Source organism: Lacerta agilis, chromosome 13, assembly GCF_009819535.1.
Source record: "Lacerta agilis isolate rLacAgi1 chromosome 13, rLacAgi1.pri, whole genome shotgun sequence".
NCBI classification, from domain to species: domain Eukaryota; kingdom Metazoa; phylum Chordata; class Lepidosauria; order Squamata; family Lacertidae; genus Lacerta; species Lacerta agilis.
The window spans coordinates 23,615,940-23,640,402 of NC_046324.1; the positions used below are offsets into that span (position 1 = coordinate 23,615,940).

Genomic DNA, 24,463 nt, shown 5'->3' on the forward strand with positions numbered 1-24,463 from the left:
CCCTAGGCTAATGCATTTTCGTACATTATCTTGACAGACAGACACCTTTGTCCTGCACACTTCTCCCTAAGATCCACTATTTTCTACATATCCATCGGTCGGGGATACCTGCATCGCAACATTCAGGTCGGTGCAGATAGCTAGCTGTGTGAATTAGGAAGTGCGAATTTGCCAGTTTTGCATTAAAATTCAAAGTGAAGCCAGTATCTTCCCCGTCCTCAACTCAAGGCGTAGCGGGGGGGGGGGAGAGCGAGTGGAGGAGGGCAGTAGTCCCTGTGCATGTCCCTAGCTTTGATTTCTTCCCACATCTGTCAACCTGAACAGCAGCACTAAGCATACCTACCTGAAGTGTTGCCTCTTACTGCAGAGAGCATCTCTGCTTGCCTGCCTTCCTGCCTACGGAGCCGAGGCGCTCTCTGCAAACCCTCTCTGTTGTGGCATCACGTCTTCTGCACAGTTTTGCAGCCTCTGTGCTTTGATAAAGCCTCTTCGCGCTACCCGCAAAGCTGGGGGGGGGGGGAGGCTGGAGGTGGCTGACTCCAAAGCTGGTGGCAGGAGCCGAGGCAGGCAGACAGGCAGCGACTCTTGGGATGGCATCTCCCTTGCCTGCAGAGAAAGTCCTGGGGCAGAGCTGCCAGCTTCCCAGCTCACCTTTCCCGTCTCAGATGCCACCCAGGAACAGAAATGCGGTGCTGAAGGCACTGCGGAGAGCCGGTTGGTAGGACTTGGCACCAGCCAGGGAAGGAAACGAAACCAGGCAGCCTTTTCTTGTCTCTCCTTTCAAGGACATGTGCAGGTACAATAGCGGGACTCGGACCGGGACTGGGTTCCTGATTACCTTTGAAATGCCTTGCTGACTTTGTTTTAGAGGCTGGCCAATTATGGGAGAAAGGGTCTGCATTTGCTGGGGCTGTTAACTTGGGGGGGGGGGTAAAAACCCCGTAGGACTCAGCCAAATTGTCTTCTTATGCAGAGAGAGGGTCCGGCTGCTGATCAGCTTGGTCCTTTTCCTGCTTTTCTTTTTCTTTTTAAAAAAGTTGATTTCTTTGAAAGTCGCTTATTTCCAATTTCACTTACATGATAGCAAGAGCACGTTAGCCTCCTATTTATATATGCGAAGTAGATAGCTAAGCGTCCTTTGTTTTGCTAATATAGAAACTGTGGGATTCCTACTCTCAATGTATTTAAAACAATCAACAGAAAGCAGTTGTTTTGTTTTACTTTATTATTGACTCCTTTACTCATTTCCTACCCCTTTCTTCCCTAGTATAGCTACTGCATCCCCCATTCTCTAAATAAGTACAATGGCTCATATTTTTATTAGACTTGGGTGATATCAAACTGTCCACTCTGATGCAATCCATTGATAGGTGATTTAGTGTGACATGTGATGCTGTAGATTCTTATTTTTTCTAATTCAAAGGGGGGGGGGGCGTGTTGTTGTTATTGTGGTGGTGGTGGTGGTGGTGTGTGTGTGCGTACTTTAAATACTTGGTGTCTATGCAGCCTTAGTTGACCATTAGGAAGAACTTCCTGGCAATAAGAGCTGTTGGACATTGGAGCAAACTCCCTTGGAAAGTGATGGACTGTCATTGGAAGTTCTGATTGATGGAGCCATGAGTATGCACTCAGATTTAAATTGGCATTTACTGGGATTTTTATGTTCACTTACTGGAATTTTAGAACTGAGCTCAGTACGTCATTCTATTGATTGAGACGCAGCAAGCGCAGAGTTCTCAAAACTGGCTCTGTTTCAAGGACTACTTGCTTGGTTCCTAAGGCTGCAGTCCTATGCCTGCTCAGCTGGGGAATCAGACCCAATGAACTTCATGGGACTTGCACCTGAGTAGACCTGTGCAGAATCACATTAGAGGCTGCCATGTGTCTACCGTGAGGGCAGAACCAGGGAAAGGAAGGAAAGGCAGGAATCGGGGCCTGAATGGGGCCATAGGGCATTTAAAATTGAAGCAGGGGTAGGGGGACGTATTTCAGCCCAAGTGGGTGGGGTCTCATGGCAGAGTCAGTAGGCTGGTTTCTACACACACACACACACACACACACACACACACACACACACACAATCTCTTTCCTCTGTTCAGACCAGCAGGAGACATATATCACTGAGTGACCTTGAGCCGGCCATAGTCCCTCAGCCTAACCTACCTCGCAGGGTTGTTGTGAGCATAAAATGAGGAAGAAGGGGCCTTGGAGCTCCTTGGAAGAAAAGCGGGATTTAAAATGTGATAAAAAAAAATAAACAAATTACCAGAGTTCAGGGACAGTTAAGGAGGGTGTGAAGCAGCGTGGGTGGAGTGGGTGGCAAGGGAGGTGGTATGGCCCGATATGCTGTTGTGTGATTGGCAGCAACCCACCTGTCAAATTTGGCCCTGCAAGGCAGATCCTCATAAGGATTTGGCCGGTGGAGCAAAAAAGGTCCCCCACCCCACTGTTGAACTTATGGCAGTACTCCACACCTGACTGCTATTAAAGACACAGACCCCAATCCCCCTCTCCTTCCACTCCGTTGTGCCTGGTGCCTAGCCCCATGATGGACTGAGCATCTGAAATGCCTCACATGCATTCAGCAAATTCACCAGGGGGCTGAAGACTATACTGCTAGCTAGACAAGTATATCTCCCTTGCCAGATCAGGACATCTTAATTAAGAGACATCTTAATTAAGAACCTATTTTTTCCCCAGATTCGCAAAGGGTGTGTGTGTGCGTTTGTGTGTGTACGTCAGCCAACACCCACACATAACCTGTTATTCCCATCTGTGAACAACGATGGAGCTCGTGAATAATTATGGATGCCATCATGTTGAGCAGAAGGGAAGATGGAATTGACAAGATGGCGCACATTCAAAAGATGCCCTCATCTTCATTACCTTGCTGATTATGTGTGTGTGTGTGTGTGTGTGTGTGTGTGTGTGTAGATGGGTTGTCCATTTGCCCTCCCTAACTTCCAGATTCAGCTTTCCCTGCCAAACCTACCATCCAAATAATACCATTGGTTGGGAATTGTCTATCAGCCCCATCCCATAATAATCCAGCAAACTCTCTCTCTCTCTCTCTCTCTCTCTCTCTCTCTCTCTCTCTCTCACACACACACACACACACACACACACACACACACACACACTACTGTGTTTCTTTCTGCTAGAATAAGAACCTGCTGGGCCAAGTCAGTGACCCATCTAGTCCAGCATCCCATTCTCACAGTGGCCAACCAGACCATGTTGGCTGTGTGTCCTGGAAAACCTGCTCCCTGCCTTGAAGGCCTTTCCCCACCTGGTCTGGGGAGGTGGGGTCCTGACTGACTCCAACTACAAAAGCTGTTCAACAGTGGAATGGACTACCTGGGAAGTGGGTGGACTCTTGGCAGTTTTACACAGAGGTTGGATGGCCACCTGTCGGGGATTATTTAGCTGTGATTCTCACATTGCAGGGGCTTGAATTACATGACCCTGGGGGTCCTTTCCAACTCTACAGAACCATGATTCTAGGACTTTTGTACTGTCCATGGAACATTATATCCTGGACATTTGGATAACACAATGGACTGATGAGATTCATTCATGTTAATATACAACCCAATACCTGTTATGGGAGTGGTGGGATGCCATGGCATCTTCCAAAAACCCAACCCAAACCCCAAAAGTCCCATGGCGATCGGCAAATGGTAACGGGAGCAGGATCGTGAAATCTGGAAGCCCCTAGTCATGACACTGGCCTGCGAGTGCTCCAGTTGGAGAACAGCCTTTACCAAAGGTGTCATGGGCTTTGAAGACACTCGAACTCAGGACGCAAGAGAGAAACGTGCTAAGAGGAAGGCACACTTGGCAAATCCACACCGCGATCAAATCCCGCCTGGAAACCTAGGTCCCCACTGTGGAAGGACGTGTGGATCCAGAATTGGCCTCCACAATCACTTATTGTTAAAACCGTGTTTATGGAAGACAATCTTACTCGGCTACGAGTGATTGCCAAAGAAGAAGAAATTTGTGTATAACATATATATACCAGATAGATAGATAGATAGATAGATCCAATAAATTAAAATGAAATAATAATAATAATAATAATAATAATAATAATAATAATAATAATAGATTATTTTCTCCAGGTAATGACAGACAGAGAACACCTGATGAATCACCCACAAAGATGCCACGTTGTGGATGAGAACATCTCTGCATCTGTGGTTTGCCCAAAGGGCTGGGTGGAGCCAACCTTCACACTCGCTGCCAAAGCTCGAGTTGTCATCACGGGCTGCTTCTTCGTCATTGCAGCATGCAGCAACCTCGCCGTCTTGTACAGCGTCACGAGGAAGAGGCGGAAGTCCCACGTCCAGCTGCTCATCCTGAGCTTGACCGCGGCCGACTTGCTGGTCACGATGACCGTCATGCCTCTGGACGCCGTGTGGAACATCACGGTCCAGTGGTACGCTGGCGATGCCCTGTGCAGGTTCCTGAACTTCCTCAAGCTCTTCGCCATGTACTCGGCCGCCCTGGTGCTGGTGGTGATCAGCTTGGACCGGCACTCTGCCATCCTGCACCCCTTTTCGTTTGCTAACTCCAGCCGCCGCAACCGGATCATGCTCTCTGTCGCGTGGATCCTCAGCGTCCTGCTGGCCGCTCCCCAGGTAGGAATCCGTTAGGACAGAAGGCTTGTTCAGGGAGGCGCACATATTGTACATAGCCACAAAACAGTAATGGAATACAGTGAGAAATACAAAACCAAACAATAAGAAGCACCTCCCTCCCTCCCCACAATACCAGAACCCAAGTAAGAGATTGTATACATTCCGGTGCATGGACACAGTTGCCTATTTAATTCGCTTCCCGTATCATTCTTGCAGGGACCTTACAGAGTATTTTGTCAGGGCAATGTCACTATTTTCATCGGCCAGGATACTGAAGGACAATGTTCAGAGCAGAAATATAATCGTGACACCCGAAAGATATCAGGCTTGTTCATGCACTGTGCAGAACACAAGTATAAGCTCATTGTACACGTGTACAAGTGTTTGTGCGATGGAGTGTACACTTATTGATTTTTCCATTTTTCATCTCGGTTAGTGTGTACACAGGTGTACAGACTGCACACTGAGTGCACAGCTTAAGGATTTGTGTAGAGAGACACACAGATTGTGCACTTGTAGGACATAATGTGTGAACACTCCATAAAAGCAACTTCATGGGGAACAGCCTCCTCATATACATGATTTCTGAATCGTGCAATGTTTCAGCATGAAGGCTGAAACAGAGAATGCTGGCATTTAGAATGTCATTATTATTAATTTCATCCTTCTGACCTTTTTCCATCCTGCATTTATTTGGGGGTGGGGAGGGAGAAGGGGGAAAATCGATGCCTTCTTTTACGGTTACAGGTGGGTAGCCGTGTTGGTCTGCTATAGTCAAAACAAAATCAAAAATTCTTTCCAGTAGCACCTTAGAGACCAACTGAGTTTGTTCTTGGTATGAGCTTTCGTGTGCATGCACACGAAAGCTCACACCAAGAACAAACTCAGTTGGTCTCTAAGGTGCTACTGGAAAGAATTTTTGATTTTGTTCTTTTACAGTGGTTATTTTAGCTGCCTGAATGTGTGTGTGTGTGTGTCATTATGCATTATTTAAAAGTCTTTATGTACCGCGCAGTATTTCAAATCTCAGAGTGCTGCATATATGTACATAAATAATAATGCATTGATAATTAATATAATAACAAACCAATATATGTGTGCAAATTAATTTAAGTGTGTATATTATTAGACTAGTTTTACTTTTCCATTTCAGCTCTTCCTTTTCCACCTGTACACCATCCCGGGTGTCAATTTCACCCAGTGCGTGACGCATGGGAGTTTCAGAGAGCACTGGCAGGAGACCACCTACAACATGTTCACTTTCACCACCCTCTATGTCACCCCGCTGACCGTGATGGTCGTCTGCTATGTCCGCATCTTATTTGAGATCAGCAAGCAGCTGAAAATTAACAAAGGTGAGTTGGCCTCCCCTCAACTGCATTGGGTGGGAACAATGAGATGCCCTTCGGCTTGTGTTTTTCCAGTTTCTCAAAAGGTTTCTCATCCCCTGAAAAAACAGCCTTCCATTTCTCTGCCTTGTTCTCAGGGTTTGGCACTGACCTTATTGCTACGAAATGGCTGGTGATTGTGCCTGTATTTTTTATTATTATTATTATTATTATTATTATTATTATTATTATTATTATTATTACTTCTCCTTCCCCTGCCCCTATTATTATTATTACTATTACTTTCTGTGATTTATTAATCGCCTTCTGAACAATTGTCTCAAGGCGATTTGCACATATTTAAAAGTAGTTAAAAACACAAACACAGCAAATACATTTATAACAACAGTAAACCCTAACAAGGTAGACACTTGAAGACCCATTTCTCCAATGGGAAAAGCTCTATGGGCCCCTCCAGATAAGTCTTTTTTATTGCACATTCATGATGATTTGTGCGCATGGTGTTGGGGCAGTTATATACTGTACAATCGTACTTTCGATACCGTCTGCACCTGAAAAAGTTTCAGCTTTGTTTCCAATCAGTGCATGTCTCATAACGTCCTGCAGAAAACCTGAAACTTTTCATGCCACAAATGTTCTGGTTTAATTAATTTTTTTGTCCCACTTTTGGTGAGCCAAAGCACAGGATAGCAATAATATGGTAATGTCGGAGAAGCAACACACAACAACTAATAAAGCAGATTGGTGTGTGGATTGTCCAGTATAAATCCACCATTAATGCACTAGTATTGCCTTGATGACATGTTACAGAAATAGGGTTGCCAGACCTCTGGGGCTAACCTGAATGCTCCAGGTTTGCCTGGCCCCCTCCAGGGGAGGGCTTGAATATCCAGGTGACTGAGAGTGCCTTTAGTTTTATTCTTAAGACTATGTGTGCATCTTGTAAGCTTCAGTCCATCAGGAGCAGCCTGCAAAGTATTGCACAACTACCTGGAGGGATCTGCCCTTCTCCTCTCCCAATTAACATCCATTTCCAGGGCTCAGTGGTGGAAGGGAGCACAGAGGAAGAATCACCAGGGGCTGCCTCCATGACATCACCAGGGGCTGCCCCTGAAGATCAGGTTTGGCACCTGCAATTTCAGAGTCTGGGATGCTCCCGGCCTGGCAACCCTATACAGCAGTGGTTTTCAACCAGTGTACTGTGGCACCCTGGGGTGCCTTAAATGATGGTCAGGGGTGCTGCAGGTAACACTGGCCTCTGTCCTTTTCCTCCCTCCCTCCCTCCTCTGATGCCCACTTGCATCTCTGCCTCCCAAATGCTTGCGTAGCTTTTTGTTACAACAGCCCTGGCTACAAGCTCCCCAAGTGAATGCTGCCTGTGGGGCTGGCCAGGGTGTTCACCTTCGGTTAGTCTCTGTCAGGCTGCTAAAGCTAGAGGCATCCTCTTCCTAGGCCCCTGAGGGGTGGCATGAGGAGGCACCTCTCTTTGGGGTGGCAGCTCAGAGACCAGGGGCAGCGGTGGAGAGGAGGCTGAGGGAACACCCCACAAGGGAGGGTGTTTGAAAAGGGGTGAGGGACTGCTGGCTCTGCAGGCAAGGAGAAGGGTTGCCGTATTTCAAAAAGTAAAATTCCTGACACCTGCAAAGTTGTTTTTTTACATCACATTGCAAAACATCTGGGTTTCCCCTGACATTTTGCCAATTCAGCAAAATACCCCCCAATGCCATTTTTACACCCGAAAACCAGGGTATGTCAGGAATTTTCCTGACGCATGGCAAGCCTAGCAAGCGGTGACATAACTGGGCTTCTGAGGCTCAGAGCGTGTTTCCCTACAGGGGAGCCGCAGAAAGAATGTACAGTAGTTGGTTAAGCCATGGACTCAAAAAGGTTGAAACCTCTGCTATACAGAATACAACTGTAAAGCAACAACAATGCCATCACCCGTCCGGAGGGGCCCTGTCTTGTTTTTATCCACCCCACCTGCTCTTGGATCACTCCAGCCCAGAGTTGGGCTTGCATTTCATTCAAAAGAGGGCAACCTTTTGTCCCACAACTGACTCCTTTCTCCCACAGGTCTCGCCAGAGGGAAGGATGATCACATCTCCAAGGCCAGAATGAAAACACTCCGAATGACTGTTGTGATTGTGGCTTCTTTCATCATTTGCTGGACCCCTTATTACCTTCTGGGCTTGTGGTACTGGTTCCAGCCTGACATGATCCGCAGAATGCCGGAGTACATCAACCATTTCCTCTTCCTCTTCGGCCTGCTGCACACTTGTACGGATCCCATCGTCTACGGTCTTTACACCCCATCCTTTCGAGAGGACATGAAGCTGTGTATCAGGAGCCTGAAAGTGACGGTGGCCCACCAGGAGAAAAAACTTGCATCTGTTTCAGAGATGAACCATAAAGACTCTCATGACCAGGGTCGTGTGCCATCAAGCGTCTCCAATGGAGGGACTATGCACACCGTGTTCTAGAGGGGAAAACCCTCTGGGAAGGATGAAACTCAGGGCAAGCTCACTTAAGCAGGCAGAACACCTGAATTGCTACACCTGTCTTAACTGTGCACTTGAGGACTAAATGTCTGAACCAACTCTCTTAAGCTGCACTAGGTGATCTAGGGATATAGGAGGGTGCCTGATCTCAAGTCACACACTTGGTGAATCCGGCACACTATCGTCCGCATTAACCAGTAGCAGCTCTCCAAAATTTCAGGCAGGGATTGCCGCCAACTGTGCCTGGAGATGACTGGGACTGGAACCTGGGGCCTTCTGGATGCAAAGCAGATGCTCTGCCACTGAGATAATGGGTCGAACAGTTCCTGCACACACAAGTCACCAGTTTATGCCACAGGCATCAAGCGATGGACAGGCACGTATGAAGCCGGCCCCAGCAAACAATGAGTGGGGCATTCAGATTCTAAAACCCCATTTGTACCGAGATCTCAGCATAAATGGAAGTTAAGATGTCAAACTGTTGTTAAACATTTGGGGGTGGGGAGGGTCGAATTCTGTCCCACAATCATCCTGAACAAAATGCGGCCACTTGAGACCCAACGTATTGTGCAATGTGAATTTTTAAAGCTGTATTAGGCCAATTGGATACGTTTTCAGAAATTATATTATGCTTTATTGGGGTAGCATGATTTTTGTTCTAGTAGCAGTTTTATTATTACTGTTAACTGTTACTGGGTCTGTGACCATATAATAAAATTTGTTGTATTATTATTATTATTATTATTATTATTATTATTATTATTATTATTACTGCTGCTACTATATTGGTGGTAGAATATGCCGACTAGGATTAAGGAAAAGTAACGCTGGGGTTGTATAAGTATCCAGGAGGAGGTGGAAGCCGGTGTGTGAAAGAACAGAGGAGGAAGTTGCCTTATACTGTGCCAGACCATTGGTCCATCTAGCTTAGTATTGCCCACACTGACTGGCAGTGGCTCTCCAGGGGTCTCTTAGTCCTACCAGGTGATGCTGGGGACTGAATTGAGAAGTTTCTGCATACAAGACAGATGCTCTACCACTGAGCTACCACCCTCACCCATGAGAGGAGTGCATGCAAGCCAGTGGAAGGAAGGAAGTGGACACCACGTACAATCCAGAAGAGGGACAAGCAAGACCCTTAAAAGCCTCCTTAAAATAATTTCCCTAGGCTAAGGCTGCCATATTTCAAAAAGTGAAAATCCAGACACAAAAGTTCGACAAAATCTCAAAAGAAAAAAAAAGAGAGACCATTTTGAGCTATTTAAATGGAAAGCGCCCAAATCTACACTTCCGATATGGGCTGCCGTATGTCCAGATTTTCCTGGACATTTAAGTGATTTCCGCCCGGACATTGTTTCTGATGGCTAGATCCCAGCTATGTCCAGGAAATTCTGGACGTATGGCAACCCTAAGCCCTTCCCTTGTTTTGCACTGGGAAATGCAGGGTAGAGGACCCACTAGGATCTGGGAGACCAGGGTTGGAATCCCCACTCAGGCAGGAAGGTCACTGGAGAACCTTGGGCCAGTCACCATCTCTCAAGCTAACCCACCTCATAGGGTTGTGGTGGATATTAAATGAGGAGGGGGAGAGCCTTGAGCTCCTTGGAAGAAAGGTGAGATATAAATTGAATGAATGAATGAATGTGGGCTTACGTACTGTAAACTAGCACTAGTGGGGAACTCTGATTTTTAAGCATGTTTTGTCATTTTTACAAAGAAAAGAAAAGAAAAAAGAAGTACCACAAGTATTAGTCTGATTAACTGATCTTGAGCTTGTTCTTGCGCCAGCATGGAGAATGAGACTGGCTTGACTATTACAAAACCACATCCAAACAACCCACTCCAGCTGTCCTGGGACAGGCAAAGCCAAATGGTCATGTGAGTTGTTTGCTACATACCCTGTTTTTAGCTGCTGCCATGTGCAATTCCCACCCACAGGCCCCTGGACTTTGTGAGGGGAGGAGGGCACCCAGAAATGTTGGGATTAGGACCAAGTTCCAGACATATGATATATAGTGCCAAATTCACAGGTGGAGAGGGAATGAGAGAAAGAACAGCTCTGGAGAATTGGTTCCCCAGGTCAAGACACAAGACAGGCATGTCTGGGGCTGTACCTGCTGATGTGAGTTTTTGCCGCTCCGAAAGCGTTGGACAATACCCTGGCCATAATCTAAAGCAGAGGTGGGCAGCTTCAAGCCCAGGGGCCAAATGTGGCCCTCTAACCCACTTCCTGTCAGGCCTGCAAGACCCAGCCCTGGCCACACCCCTCACCAGCCCTGCTCTGTGCTCTCCACGTTTTTCTTGCAGGAATGGGCCTGTGAATTGTGGTTAACAAGGTCTCTTGCTTGCCTGGATGCAGATGGGCGAGTGGGTGCATCCAGAAACCTCTGCCTTTGGCGTGGCTGGAATGTACCCAACTGTACCAGGGTTAAGAGGCAAATGTGTTGGCCTGCCCACTTTGCCCTCTGGCCCCACACACCACTAGCATATACGAAGACCCAGCCCACTCCCTTGGGGGCTTAGATGAACAGTTCCTTGGAGCTTGGTGTCTCAGGGAAGCCCTCCCTCCTCCCCCAAAAATAGGAGCGCCATGACTTACCACGCATATGTCACAGTTCTAAGGTTCAAAGTGCATGAGAGTCTTTATTGCAATTGCCTTTACAACAAGCTTGCGAGGTAGGCCGCCACAATTCCCATTTTATCAATGGAGGGCTGGTGTTGACAAGTGATTTGCCCATCAAAGGCCTGTGGAGAATAGGGGACTCGAACCAACTGCCCTTGGTGTGTGGTTTGTACAGCGGCTGCTACACACCATAAAACCAGGAAGGCAAATGCAAAATTCACCCAGAAGGTCTGTTTTGCAAAGTCCAAACCGGAAGAAGTCCATTTACTTATTTTTCCACCTTCGCAAATTGAGCCATCCTCTGCCTCTTACAAGTGTTACCCATCCTGAGCTGCAGCAGAGATGATCTTGCCATTTGCAAAATCTCTTCCAGTGCACAACCAGCGTGTGGTTTTTTTCCTACATCCAGATCACAGGTGGAGGCCCTGCGTTCCTGCAGTGGCTCTTAGACTCTCATCAGCCCCCCCAGCAGGGCCAATGGTCAGGGATGATAGGAGCTGGAGCCCCACAACATCTGGAGGACCCCAGGTCCTGTCCCCCAGAGCCAGGTGATCAGATTGCTGCTCCAAGAGCTACCTGTGCCTCTCTGCTTGAGGGCAGGCACTGCTCCACACACTGCTGCCTCGCAGGGGACTTTCTGGAGATAAGCCCCAACCAGCTGAAAGTAGGGCAGCAGCAAGAGAAAGAGGAACAGGGAAAAAGCACAAAGGAAGGGCAGCCCAGCACTTGAGGAGAAGCAACAGGATGCAGACTGCATGCCTTTGCTCTCAGATTGGGAACATGTTTCTGACTTGGGCATTTGGCAGGCGAATGCTGGAGTAGAAATCATATTTAAAGGGACACAGGGTCTCTTGTCTTCCTTCTCACACCCAGAGTTGTGCTCATTCCTACTTGCATGCTTCTCAGGGGCATCTGGTTGAACACTGCAAGAACAGGCAGCTGGGCTAGATGGGCTTCCTCTGACAGGGCTCTTGGGCCAAATCAGGACACAGGAAGGTGCCTTAGGTGAGTCAGACTATGAGTCCGTCTAGCTAGGGATTGCCTCCGAGCATCAATTTCTGGCAATCACAAGTCGGGCAAGAAAGTGCTGTTGCACCTGGGTCCTGCTTCTGGACTTTTCATTGGGGCACACAGGTGGCCACTGTAAGAAGGGCTGCTGGGGAAAAGGCTATCTGGTCTGACTCTGACCCAGTTCTTCCATCATTCATATGGTATTATTTTTTTTTGGGGGGGGGGGAATTCAGGAAATATATTTCCAATGCCCAAATCAGAAAGGACTGCAAGGGGGAGATTCGAGATGAAAAACATCACCCTTACTTGCACAGGGCATTGAAGCTCTTGCTAGTGATTGCAGACATGGGACCCCACCCCCATCCTTGCCAGTCCCTGTTCTGCAGGATTTCTGCCCTTCCAGTCACCTGCATCGTCCTGCTCCATCTTTAAGCTAAGGAGGGTGCACCTACCTGACTCGTGTTCAGAGAAGCAAGGCAAAACCAGAGCGATATGAAATAGCTGTGCCAGGAAAGTTAAGGCAGCTGAAACATCCCACCCTAGCCCCCCAGAGCCCCCCAGCTTCTGAGTGGAAGGTTTCATGAAGGCTTTAGATCGCTCAATATTAAGGCATATGGTGAGGGTCGGCAGCCCTGTCCCATCCCCACAAGTTCATTGTTTTAAGTCAAAAATCCTGTTCCAATAGTAGAGGAAAGCTGGGGAGTTGCTAGCCCCAATGGCAACCAGCAGCAGCAGATACAGGCTCATCATGATAGCAAAGCGATGCTTAGAGACCCACGACTGGCCAGCAGGCCTAGGGGAAAAAAGAGAGACAGCGATGAGTACATCCAGCCACAAGGGAGCACAACTTTTCAAAGCGCCCCCCCCCCATGTGATTATATGCCCAGGCCAAAGCTTTGCTGCTGGTGTAGATATGGCCACAATGGCTCTTTTTAAACACAGAACTGTAGAGTTGGAAGTGACCCTGAGGATCATCCAGTCCAACTCCCTGCAATGCAGGAATTCTGCTCACAGCTGTCCCTGGGTGGGCTTGAACCGCCAACCTTCTGGTTAACAGCCAGACACACTGGCCCATTGGGCACATACTGTGTGTTTTCAATGTGTGCATTTTCAATGTATTTTCCTATGGCTGATTTTGAAGGCTGTTTTATTGTCATTTGAATACTTGCCCCCCTTTGGTTGCCGGTGCTGAAGACCACTGGCAAAAAAATATGTATGTCAAAATACTTCTATGTGTACAATGTGTGTGTTCAGGATTCTGCATATGCATTTTTGCAAAGTTAACAAAAAGAAATAGAACTTATGCAACCACAGCAGCGAAGTGTTTTTGTTTTGTTTGTTTTTGCATTTGTGCAGAAGTCTTCTAAGAGATGCCAACACTACAAAACAACTTATTTTGCACACTCATCCCTTACAGTCCTGTCCGTCATGTTAGAAGTTTTCCTGCATTTTTGAAGCACATGCTTTCAGGTGAACTTACAAAGCACTTGCACCCCTGGCCAGGGTATTTGGGGGAGGGGAGGGTGGCAGAAGGGCACTTACCTCCGGTGCTGCTTCTGCGAATAGACGAGCAAGTACTTCACCCGTATCAGCTGATTGTTCGTGACGACAAAGTATTTCTGGGGAACGTCGCCCCCTTCGCTGTTCCTCACTCTGGCTCTTTTCTTGTCTATTTCTTTAGAATCTGGTCAAAATGAGCAGAAGAGGGCCTCTTAGACAAGGAGGTGAAAGATACAACCGCACTGGAGGTCTCAGGGCAAAGGGATCAGTTCCTGACACCAGCACAGGTCTTGCCATGTGCAACCATGAATTGCTGTGTCCGTTTTCTGAGTAAAGTGCAGGCATCTCAAAGGAACACAGGAAGATCCCTGATACCGAGTCAAACCACTAGCCCATCAAGCTCACTACTGTCTATTCTGACTGGCAGCAGCTCTCCAGGGGTTTGAAGCAGGGCATTTCTCACAGCCCTACCTGGAGATGCTGTCGGGGATTGAACCTAGACCATTAGCATGCAAAGGCCTCAAGCAACAGATTTTGGAGTGACCATTCTCTCTCTCTCTTGGAGAGTCACTGCCTCACAGGAGACGGTAACGGGCTAGATCAGGGTGGACCTCACTCTAACGTCACATGACCCTCAGTGCAATTTCAAAAGCCAGCAGTTCACAGCTTATCTGATCCTACTGGACAGGGAAGGAGAGAAGCTAAAGAAAAAGAGGGCAGTGGCCTGCTTACTTTTTGACTCTGGCCCCTCCCACCTCCAGCAGGTGTTTTTGCAAGGCTCTCGAGAGACAAAATGTTGCCCAGCCAAGCTAGATGGACCAATGATCTGATCACGTGTAAGGCTGCTTCAGCTGGGTGCCCTCCAGATCATAGAGTTGGAAGGGACCCTGAGGATCGTCTAGTCCAGGCATAGGCAACCTTCGGCTCTCCAGATGTTTCGGACTACAATTCCCATCATCCCTGACCACTGGTCCTGTTAGCTAGGGATCATGGGAGTTGTAGGCCAAAACATCTGGAGAGCCGAAGGTTGCCTATGCCTGGTCTAGTCCAACCCACTGCAAGAATATGCAGGTGTCTGTCCCATATGGGTATCGAACCTGCAGTCTTGGCATTATCAGCACCACACTCTTAACCAATCGACCTATCCATCTGGTGCCAGGCCTACAACTCCCACCAGCACCTGCCAGTACAGCTGCACCGAGGATGGAGTTGATGAGAGCATGGCTCTGCTGGCTGGGGGCTGAGCAGCTGCGCCAAGTCTAGACTCACCTTTCTTTTTCACCTGGCATTTTACATCTGGGTGATCGATGATCTCACACACGGCAACACAGCTGAGGATCGGTCCCATCAGGCTCTGCTGCCAGCCAAGGCCATGGGGGCTATAGAGGAGAGCGAGGCTCAGGTCACTGGTGAGGTAGGTGCCTTCCCCAAACAAGGAGGTCTAGAAAAAGCAGGATGGGGTTGCACATGAACTGGGTTGCACGCTGGCAGCCAGCCATTTCAAACATATCTAGTCACAGCAAATCTGTCTTATTACTAGAAGCATTTTAGGAAGCTGAATTAGACCTAGTTCAGTCTGAACTGATCGGCAGCAGCTTTCTGTCCAAGCTAAGCAGCCAAGAGCAAAATATACACCAGGAGGCTTAGTATGGCCGGAATCAAGTATACACTTCCAGAGCTAATGCTAAATACATTACAGTGGAACCTTGGTTGTCGAACGCTTCAGAAGCTGAACAATTCAGAACCCAAACGCCGACAACCCGGAAGTGAATGCTTCTGTTTTCAAACGCGCCTCTGAAGTTGCACAGCTTCCGAGGCGCATTTTCCTGTTTTTTAAAAGGAATTTGCTGACTGGCAATTGCGCCTCGGTTGTCGAATGTTTCAGAAGTCAAACGGTCTTCCAGAACAGATTACATTCGACAACCGAGGTTCCACGGTACTTCTTGTGAATGAGCCACCGTAGCTGCTACAGGACAGTGAAAATTTGTGTCCTGGGCTTTTTATTCCTTGTCTACCCATGTACTATCTGAAACAAGCATGGGCTGCCAGATGTGAAATATATACAATTCTGAAATACAACCCAGACTCAAACCTTACCCGGTTTAAATGGCACTGTAACCCATTGTGCACGATGGAGTGGAAGTTCTCCAGCCGGCTCCCGTGGAATGCATAGATGAGGTCTCGTCCTGCCTTGGTCTCTTCAAATTTGGCATTCATTTGACTGGAATAAGTGATTTCAAACAGGAAGTCTGGTGCAGGGACGGGGACGCAGGGCACTCCTGTCAGCTCCTGGATCTTCTTATACTTCAACACCAATACAATATACTGAAGTTACTGGGTTGCTTTGAGAATCCAGTGCCCTCTAGATGTTTTGGACTACAACTCCCATCAGCTCCCGGGCTAATGCAAGTTGTGGTCTGAAACACCTGGCAGACCCCAGGCTAGCAAAAGCTGATTTAAAGACAGAAATCATCCCCATGGGAAACAAAATAGGTTTCTTTAAGAAACATAGGAAGCTGTCTTCCCCTGGCCCACCTAGGTCAGTACTGTCTGCACAGACTAGCAGCAGCTGTCCAGGATTTCAGGCACGGGTCTTTCCCCGAGAAGACAGGGATTGAACCTGCAAAGTAGGTACGCCACCACTGAGTTAAGGCTCTTCTCCCAAGTCTTGGGACTCAGCTTAACAAGACACCCCAGTAATACCGCAAGCAGTGGGCTGCCCCAGCTCTTCCCTGGCCATGCTGAAGCCATCAGGAGGCTGTGCATTTTTTAAAGGCATTCAGTTTGATAACTGAGTTGTTGCCAGTGTCACCTCTCACCTCCTTTTTGCTTGTACTGTGTATGCACAAGGCCTTGGAAGACAAAACCCAGCCCAGCAGCTCCCAGCCTCTCGTGCCTGTGTCTTGGGCCAACTCAAGCAGCTCTTTCAAGCCAACCAACGCTTTTGTATCTGCAAGCTGAGAGAGAGAGAGAGAAACATGGGATGCTGGCTTTCCTTGAGCATCTCACACAGTTACAGACGCCCCCTAGTGGTTAAAGAAAAGGCAGCTTCTCCAACACTCCAGTCTTCAGGGCAAGCAAATCCCTGTGGACAAACTCTACATGGCCTTCTTATTCGCCCCCTTGGAACGCAAACTCCACAGGATAGATGGACACACACGGCTTCCTGTTGTCTTCTCAATCCATCCAACTTGAACCATTTCATCTAACAGATCCTCATAACTGGTGGCATTTATTTACACAAGCATGGTGGCACTGTGGACAACCCCAGCAAATGGCAAGTGTGGAATTCTTTTAGAACACAACAGAGCTCAACTATCTTTCATTACAAAACATCACTCCTCTAACGACTCCTGGGTACCCTTTGTCTGCTTAGAATGGGAAGATATTTGCAGAAAGGGGTACTGTTTCTGGTTGTATATCCAATAATAATAATAATAAATTGATACTATACTATACTATACAGTGGACGCAAAGTTGATCTGTGCAGGAGGCATGTTCACAACCCGCAATGTTTGCAACCCACAGCGCCGCATCTGCGCATGTGCAGGTTGCAATTCAGTGCTTCTGTGCATGCGCAAAGTGCAATTTAGTGCTTCTGCGCATGCGCCAAAACCTGGAAGTAACCCATTCCGGTACTTCCAGGTTCAGCGCAGTGTGCAAGCCAAAATCGCAAAACCTAGACGAAGTTGATGGAGTATATGGAGCTCGCAGACCTGACCGCCAGAATTCGAGACCAGAGGGAGGAGAAGGTGTCGCAAGATTGGAAGAAATTTAAGGATTATTTAGTTAAGCATGTTAAATTGAATGTTTGAATATTTGTGCAGAAATATATAAAAGAATCGGCTTTAGAAGTTTAAGGTTAGTTATAATGGGTTTAGAAGAATTTTGATGTGTTAGATCTATTTGTATAAGAAAATGATAAGATATAGAATATAAGTTAAGAAATATATTGGTTTAGATAAATTTGAAGAACATTAGGATATTGAGTATGAGTTAATGGGGAAAGAAATGAAGCTACCCAAAAAGTATATACGTATTTGAAGACAGAGGAGGGACCAGGGGAAGTCCCCCCAAGAAGTAAAAACAAGTTGAGAAATTAAGATAAGGTTTTGGTAAGGTATGTATAAGTTTTCTTTTTTTGTATGGTATTGTTGTGTTTTACATTGTTGATTGTGTTTTATGTTTTTATTGTCTTTATGTAATGTTGTTCTTGTTTTGTTCTGTTTTATGGTAAAAGAATAAAATCTTCATAAAAAAAAACAAAAAAAACAAAACAAAATCGCAAAACCTGAAGCGGCCGTAACCCAAGGTATGACTATAGTATGCTATACTATACTATACTGTACTATACTATACTATACTATACTATACTATACTATACTATAATGAAATGTTTAAATGTTTATTTGATTGTCCCATAACACTTGCCATCCTCTCCTGCCACACCAGTGTGGCTTGCTACACCCTTTGAGAACCACTGCCTTAAACCATGAGGGATGTTGGGATTATTTTGGGTCGGAATTTACCAGGTGCTCAAACTATATATTTAAAAATGTAAAAGGTGGGTGTTTGTGATTGATCACCTTTCTCCATAACCGCTTGACCAATTCCGCTGAAATTTGGACACAACGTTTCATGACCATATGGGAGTGTTTGTGTGTACTTACATTGTACAGATAGCACACCTTTCACTGGTAAAAACGTGATTTTATGCAAAACAATATAGCGCCCTCCAGTGGACATCAAAACCACAGACGTCCTCTCATTTCACCACCACACACCACCCGCCCCCTCCTCCTCCTCCTCCTACAAACCAACATAGTCAACGCCCCCACCGCCTCCAGCCTGCACCGCCTCCTCCAGAGCCAGGCCAGGTGTAAAAACTGACTCCGTCGACTCTGCCGCCACCTCGAGAGCCAGGACGGCCCCAAAAGCCACCTCCGCCTCGAGAGCCAGGCCAGCCTAAAAAGCCTCTGACGCCTCGAGAGCAAGCCCGGCCGGAAAATCCGCCTCCGCTGACTTCACCACCGCCTCAAGAGGCACCCTGGCCCCAAAATCCACCTCCGACACCTTCGCCCCTGCCTCAAAAGCCAGGCCAGGCCCAAAAGCTGCCAACTCCGACGCCGCCTCGAGACCCAGGCCGGGCCCAAAGGCCAGGTACAGCTATAGAATCATAGAACTGTAGAGTTGGAAGGGACCCCCAGGGTCATCCAGTCCAACTAGATGCAAGAATCTCAAAGCCCCTTACAAGCAGAAAACCAGGCAAAACAACCTTCCATCCACTACGTCAATTCCAAACTCGGATAGGGGAGAAGCTTGTTTTTGAAATTCCTGATCCCACTCCTGCAAGCTGGGGAGGAGAACAGCTTATGACCTTGAGCTGCATTTCAGAGGCAAAGTCAGGGAAAAATACCCTCTCATAAGTTCTCTAGTTGAACTATGCGCTGTGTGAATAATAATAATTACTGATAGACTCATAGAATTGTAGGCATATAAAGGGTCATGTAGTCCAACCTCTGGCAATGCAGGAATTGCAGCAATCATCATCATCATCATCCCTGGCAGATGGTCATTCAATCTCTGTTTAGAAGCTTCCATTGAAGTAGAGCCCACCACCTACTCACCAAAGCCTCAAAATCCTTGGTTTCGTCCGTGGTATAGAGTCCTGGGAAGGGCCGAAGGACAGAATCCCGCTTGTAGCTCTGCAGGGCAGAGACGAAGAAGCTGCACTTCAGGTCTGCCGCCAAGAGGTCTGCCTTGAGGGCCTCTCGCACCCGCTCTCGGAGGCCCGCGGCCCCGGCAGTTGGCACCTGCATTGCCCAGGGGCCCTCCTGCAATTAAAACACAGGTGCAAGTTAGAAAAATCAAGAGTTGGGAGGGGCCTGGTTCACACAACACCATTAGCCAGGCTATAGCTTACTGGGACCAAGCAAATGTGTTGCCTCCTGGAGAAGGGTTCCCAGGTGCTCTGCTCCCTCCTTCCCTCATCTTTTTTTTTTACTCCTGTGCTGCACCAAGCTAAGCCAGCGTTTGGCACGTCATCCAGACCTGGACCCACGGGTCTTGGTTCAGATGATAAGCTCAGCATGGGGGGTGGGGTGGGGGAATATCAGGGAGAAGCCAGGCAGCTAAGTGTTCCTCTCTGGGAACCCACATGTTTGCAGTCCTGCAAAGTCCCCGTTTGGCTTACCATGTCATGCGAACCAAGCCATAAGGTCTCGAGCAAACATCCCCACAAAAAAACAGACGTTTCCTGGGGAACAGGGATCCTACTCTTCTCAGACGCTGAGTTGAAAGAACAAAAAAAAAAAAAAAAGAGAGAGAGAGGATAAAATACATTCTGCAGCATTCAGAATTAGAGTTAACCTCACTGGTGCCACCCGAGGCTACGCTTCTAAACCATCACATGGCAGCCAGGCATTCAACAGGTGAGACTTTGCGCAGCTGCATCATTGCACCTTCCAGGTTGGAAAACCCACCCCCACCCCACCGACCCAAATATGGCAGACTGCAAGTATTTTAGGGGGTGAGGGTGGGGGGAGAGACATAAATTAGAAGATACAACTGCCTAGCTAGCCCAGTGTGTTTTAGCAGCTCTGTGACGGGCTGAAGCCCAACAGGTCTGTTTTTATCGTTTGCACCCAAGCTTCACCTGTTGAACTTCTGCCTGTAAGGCAGCTGTTAAACGGGCAGGATCGCAGGCTGCCACAAAAGCGTCTCACCCTTTCTCCTTGACGTGTGTGTGTGTGTGTGGTCTTTATTCTTGCCCTCGCCCTCCGGCCTACCTCAGGGGCTGCTCAGCAAAAGGCGACTCTCACTGAGGTGGAAGCGGAGAAGAGGCCCTCCCAATGCCTATTGAACACGCTCAGCTCAGCTCAGCCATGCGCAGTAGCAGGAGCTGAAGCCGCATGGCTGCCAGCAGTTGGTTCTGAGCGTGCGCAGTAGCAGGAGCTGAGCCGCCACCCTTACCATGCCTTGCCCTTACCACGTCATCCTGAGCATGCTCACTAAAAGCACCTGCTGACCTTTGTTCTCAGACAGGCTCAGTAGCAGCAAATGAAGCCACACTTTGCCCTTACCTGATTTTAAGCATGCTCAACCCCTTGCCCTGGTCCTGCCCTCATCCAATCCTGAGCATGCTCAGTAACAGTAAGTGAAGCCTCAGCCTTGACCTTTCTTTCACGTGGAGAGTGCTCAGTGGCGTTCACTGGCGCGTACAATCCTGCACAGGTCAATTCAGAAGTAAGCCTTCAGCATTAATTTATGTTCCCAGGCTGTCTAAAAATCAGTAAAAAGCAGGGGCAGCAGCAGCAGCCACTGGCAGTCTTATCCTTCATCAGTTTCTCCCTAACCGCTTTTTAAAGCCATCCAACTTAATGGTCATTATTGAATCTTGTGGTGCAAATTCCAAATTCAAGTGTTATGAGAGAGAGAGAAACGTCCTCCATCCTCTTGCTTCATGCCATGCATACATGAGCATAGCCAGGACTTTTGTTGAGGGGGGCAGGACCGACATATTTGATCAGTTAGTTAAGTATTTCTATTGTTTTACTTGATCTGGGCCCCCCCGCCCCCCCTTGGCTACGCCCTCCAACATTTCTCCGATGAAAATAGGGGCATCCCATTCCATAACGATAATTTTAATATTTATACCCCACACATCTTACTGGGTTGCCCCAACCACTCTAGGCAGCTTCCAACATATATAAAAACCACAATAAAACATTAAACGTTTTTTTTTATTTTTTTAAAAAAAACCTTCCCTATACAGGATTGCCTTCAGGCAACTCAGGAGTCAAATAACTACATACACTCCAACATTTCTCCAATGAAAATAGGGACATCCTATGGGTTAAACCACAGAGCCTAGGGCTTGCTGATCAGAAGGTTGCGGTTCAAATTCCCACGACGGGGTGAGCTCCCGTTGCTCGGTCCCAGCTCCTGCCCACTTAGCAGTTTGAAAGCATGTGAAAAGTGCAAGTAGATAAATAGGTACCGATCTGGCGGGAAGGTAAAAAGGCGTTTCTGTGTGCTGCTCTAGTTCACCAGAAGCGGTTTTATCATGCTGGCCACATGACCCAGAATCTGTACGCTGGCTCCCTCAGCCAGTAACGCGAGATGAGCGCCGCAACCCCAGAGTCGGACACGACTGGACCTAATGGTCAGGGGTCCCTTTACCTTTACCTTTACCATACCCTCTAACATTTTTCTGATGAAAATAGGGACGTCCTAAGGAAAAGTGGGACATTCGGGGATCAAATCAGAAACCAGGATGGCTTCTCTAAATCAGGGATGTCCCTGGAAAATAGGGAAACTTGGAGGGTTTGATAATTTTATATTCCTCTTATCATGTTCCCCAGTTGCTCACCTTTTTTTCTAAACTCAAAAGCCATCCATATGTTGTAACCTTTGCTCATTACAGGAGCTGCTTCAGCCAGTTATTAAGAGTCTGACTCTACCTGACTCCTAGTGGTGAATATTTGACCAAATTTGGCAGCTGACATGCAGCTGCAGTTAACATTTGACCGGATCAGCCACACATTTGACAGAAGAGTAGGCGGTCAGTGTTTGGCCATGGATTTGCAATATAACGTCTACTCAGAAGCAGCTCAGTGGGCAACAACTCACACCAGGTAAAGGCAGCGTAAGATTGCAGCTAAAAAGCCCACAGACATAATAACATGTTCTGATATATAGAATCCCAGAAGGACAGTGTGGCAAAAGATTTGCTGGAAGATTTGGGACAGAAAAGAAAGGTCTGTACTTCTTCATGCCGTGCATGGTTCACCTTTGGAACTCACTCCCACAGGAGGCGATGATGGCCACCAAAATGGGTGGCTTCAAAAGATCGGTTATTGGGCCGATCCAGTAGGCTCTTTATAAGTTCTTATCCTGGCAACTGAGGTTTGTTAAGGGTGGGAGTAGCAAACGACAACCTGCCAGATCGTGCTTTACATGTATGTTGCAGGTGCAATGAGGCAGCTCCTGATGTACCGTAGTAAGAACAAACTTGTGTGCTGTTTCTGCCTGTTGAGGGCAGCAGAGTCTCTTTGGAAGACAAACGGGTCCTGCCTTGTTAGAGGCAACTAATGAAATGGAAGGTGAATGAAGAGCGTGGAGCATTCAGCTCTTGCCTTCATCTTTCCGTAGCAGCAAGAAGGTTCTTTTCTTAGCTGACATATGTCCCCCCCTCCCCCCTGATTCCCCCCCCCCCAATAGAGCAATGCAAGTTAATAAGGCAACAAGAGGCAGCATCTGGGACAAGCCAGTAATTTCAGCTAGCTAGTTGATGTGGTTCAGGTAACTTGCCCTGAAAGGAGGGGGGGCAGTTTTCACCACGGGTGGGAAAGGAAAAAACAAAGGTTTTTGCAATGATATCAACCACAGAAAAAAGCTCTGTGGTAAGAAGGATCCAAGCAAAGTTCTCTCTCTCTCTCTCTCTCTCTCTCTCTCTCTATATATACTGTATATACTTGAGTATAAGCCTAGTTTTTCAGCACATTTTTTGTGCTGAAAAAGCTGCCCTCGGCTTATACTCGAGTGAGGCGGGCGGTGGGGGCAGCGAGAAAGAAGCCCTTTCTCTTCACTCGTGCCACCACCCGCTCTCCCCAGTCAACCATTCCTTAAGAAGTGTACAAGAACAGCGGTTCTTTACTCTCCCCAGGCAGCTTGTTCCATTCCTGAACTGCTCACATAAATGCAAACTTGGCAAAGGAGGAAGAGGAAGGAGCAGCCCAAAGGGCTGCTTTCGGGCTGCTCGTTCCTCCTCCTCCTCCTCCTCCACAGCGGCAAAGGTGAATCGGCTTATACTTGAGTCAATAAGCTTTCCCAGGTTTTTGTAGGAAAATTAGGTGCCTCGGTTTATATTCGGGTCGACTTATACTCGGGTATATACGGTGTGTGTGTGTGTGTGTGTATATATATATATATATATATATATATATATATATATATACACACACACACACACACACACACACACACACACACTTGAGTTTTCCTTTTTCTGCATTTGAAATTAAACATTTTACAAACTTTAACCTATCCAGTGGCTTTCCTTCTTCTCCTTCCGTGGTTCATATTACATATCATAGTTTCCTGCATATTTTACTATAAGCATTCGAATCGATTTTCCACTTTTACATCAATCAAATATAATTTACTCTTAATGCTGCCAGCGTCCTCAGCGGTGTGCAATTATTTTCCATATATTCAGTAAATATTTTCCACTCTTCTTTAATCCCCACGCATTTTTCTAGGCCTTCCTGATAAGGTTTATCAGTGTAGCAGACATGGTGGGCTCCGTTTTGCATCCAGCAGCTTTGCAGATGATATCCTCTGCATGAGGGTATCAGATCTTCCTTCCAAGAAAAGCAAGCCAAGGGTTGGGGGCTTCCTTACCAAGACAGAATAACTAGAGCACAGCTGTAGCTCAACATCTGGAGGGTCACAGGCTGCCCAGCCCAATTCAGTACAATGACTGAAATCTGATTGTGTGAACTGATTCCACAGAAAAGCATTAAATATGAGGTGGACTCTACAATCCCAGTTTATTTCACAGAGATTTGGCTGCACCTAACTTTCACCAGATAGAGCCCCATTAACGATCTCTGGGCAACTGGTTAGCATGTAACACATAGCTCATACCATTCATTCATGAAACCACATTCCACTTTTCAGGGCCAAAAGTGTTTCTGTGGGAGAGATTCTGCAATGGAAATCCAATCCATCGCATTGAACTCTGAATGGCCAGTTTTGGAATCCAAGACAATCTGATGGGTTTTGTTGTGTCGTATTTGTTCAACTGTTTTTCTTTTTACAGTAGGTAGCCGTGTT

The 24,463-nt window shown here is 47.3% G+C and overlaps 2 protein-coding genes across 2 annotated transcripts; one reads left to right on the forward strand and one right to left on the reverse strand.

Moving 5' to 3' along the window:
- Nucleotides 1-563: 563 nt before the first annotated feature.
- LOC117057110 (gonadotropin-releasing hormone II receptor-like) lies at nucleotides 564-9,225 on the forward strand. Its single transcript, XM_033167901.1, has 4 exons — nucleotides 564-796; nucleotides 4,125-4,643; nucleotides 5,797-5,998; nucleotides 8,066-9,225. The coding sequence occupies exons 2-4, from the start codon at nucleotides 4,128-4,130 to the stop codon at nucleotides 8,470-8,472; spliced, it is 1,125 nt and encodes a 374-aa protein (XP_033023792.1). The 5' UTR covers nucleotides 564-796; nucleotides 4,125-4,127; the 3' UTR covers nucleotides 8,473-9,225.
- Nucleotides 9,226-11,785: 2,560 nt separating this feature from the next.
- Nucleotides 11,786-19,899, reverse strand: PARP16 (poly(ADP-ribose) polymerase family member 16). The gene is made up of 7 exons (XM_033167406.1): nucleotides 19,818-19,899; nucleotides 19,252-19,458; nucleotides 16,444-16,581; nucleotides 15,722-15,928; nucleotides 14,894-15,065; nucleotides 13,667-13,808; nucleotides 11,786-12,917 (listed from the first exon to the last, which is right to left on the reverse strand). Exons 1-7 carry the CDS (start codon nucleotides 19,818-19,820, stop codon nucleotides 12,776-12,778), a joined length of 1,011 nt encoding a protein of 336 aa, XP_033023297.1. The 5' UTR covers nucleotides 19,821-19,899; the 3' UTR covers nucleotides 11,786-12,775.
- Between the last annotated feature and the right edge of the window lie 4,564 nt (nucleotides 19,900-24,463).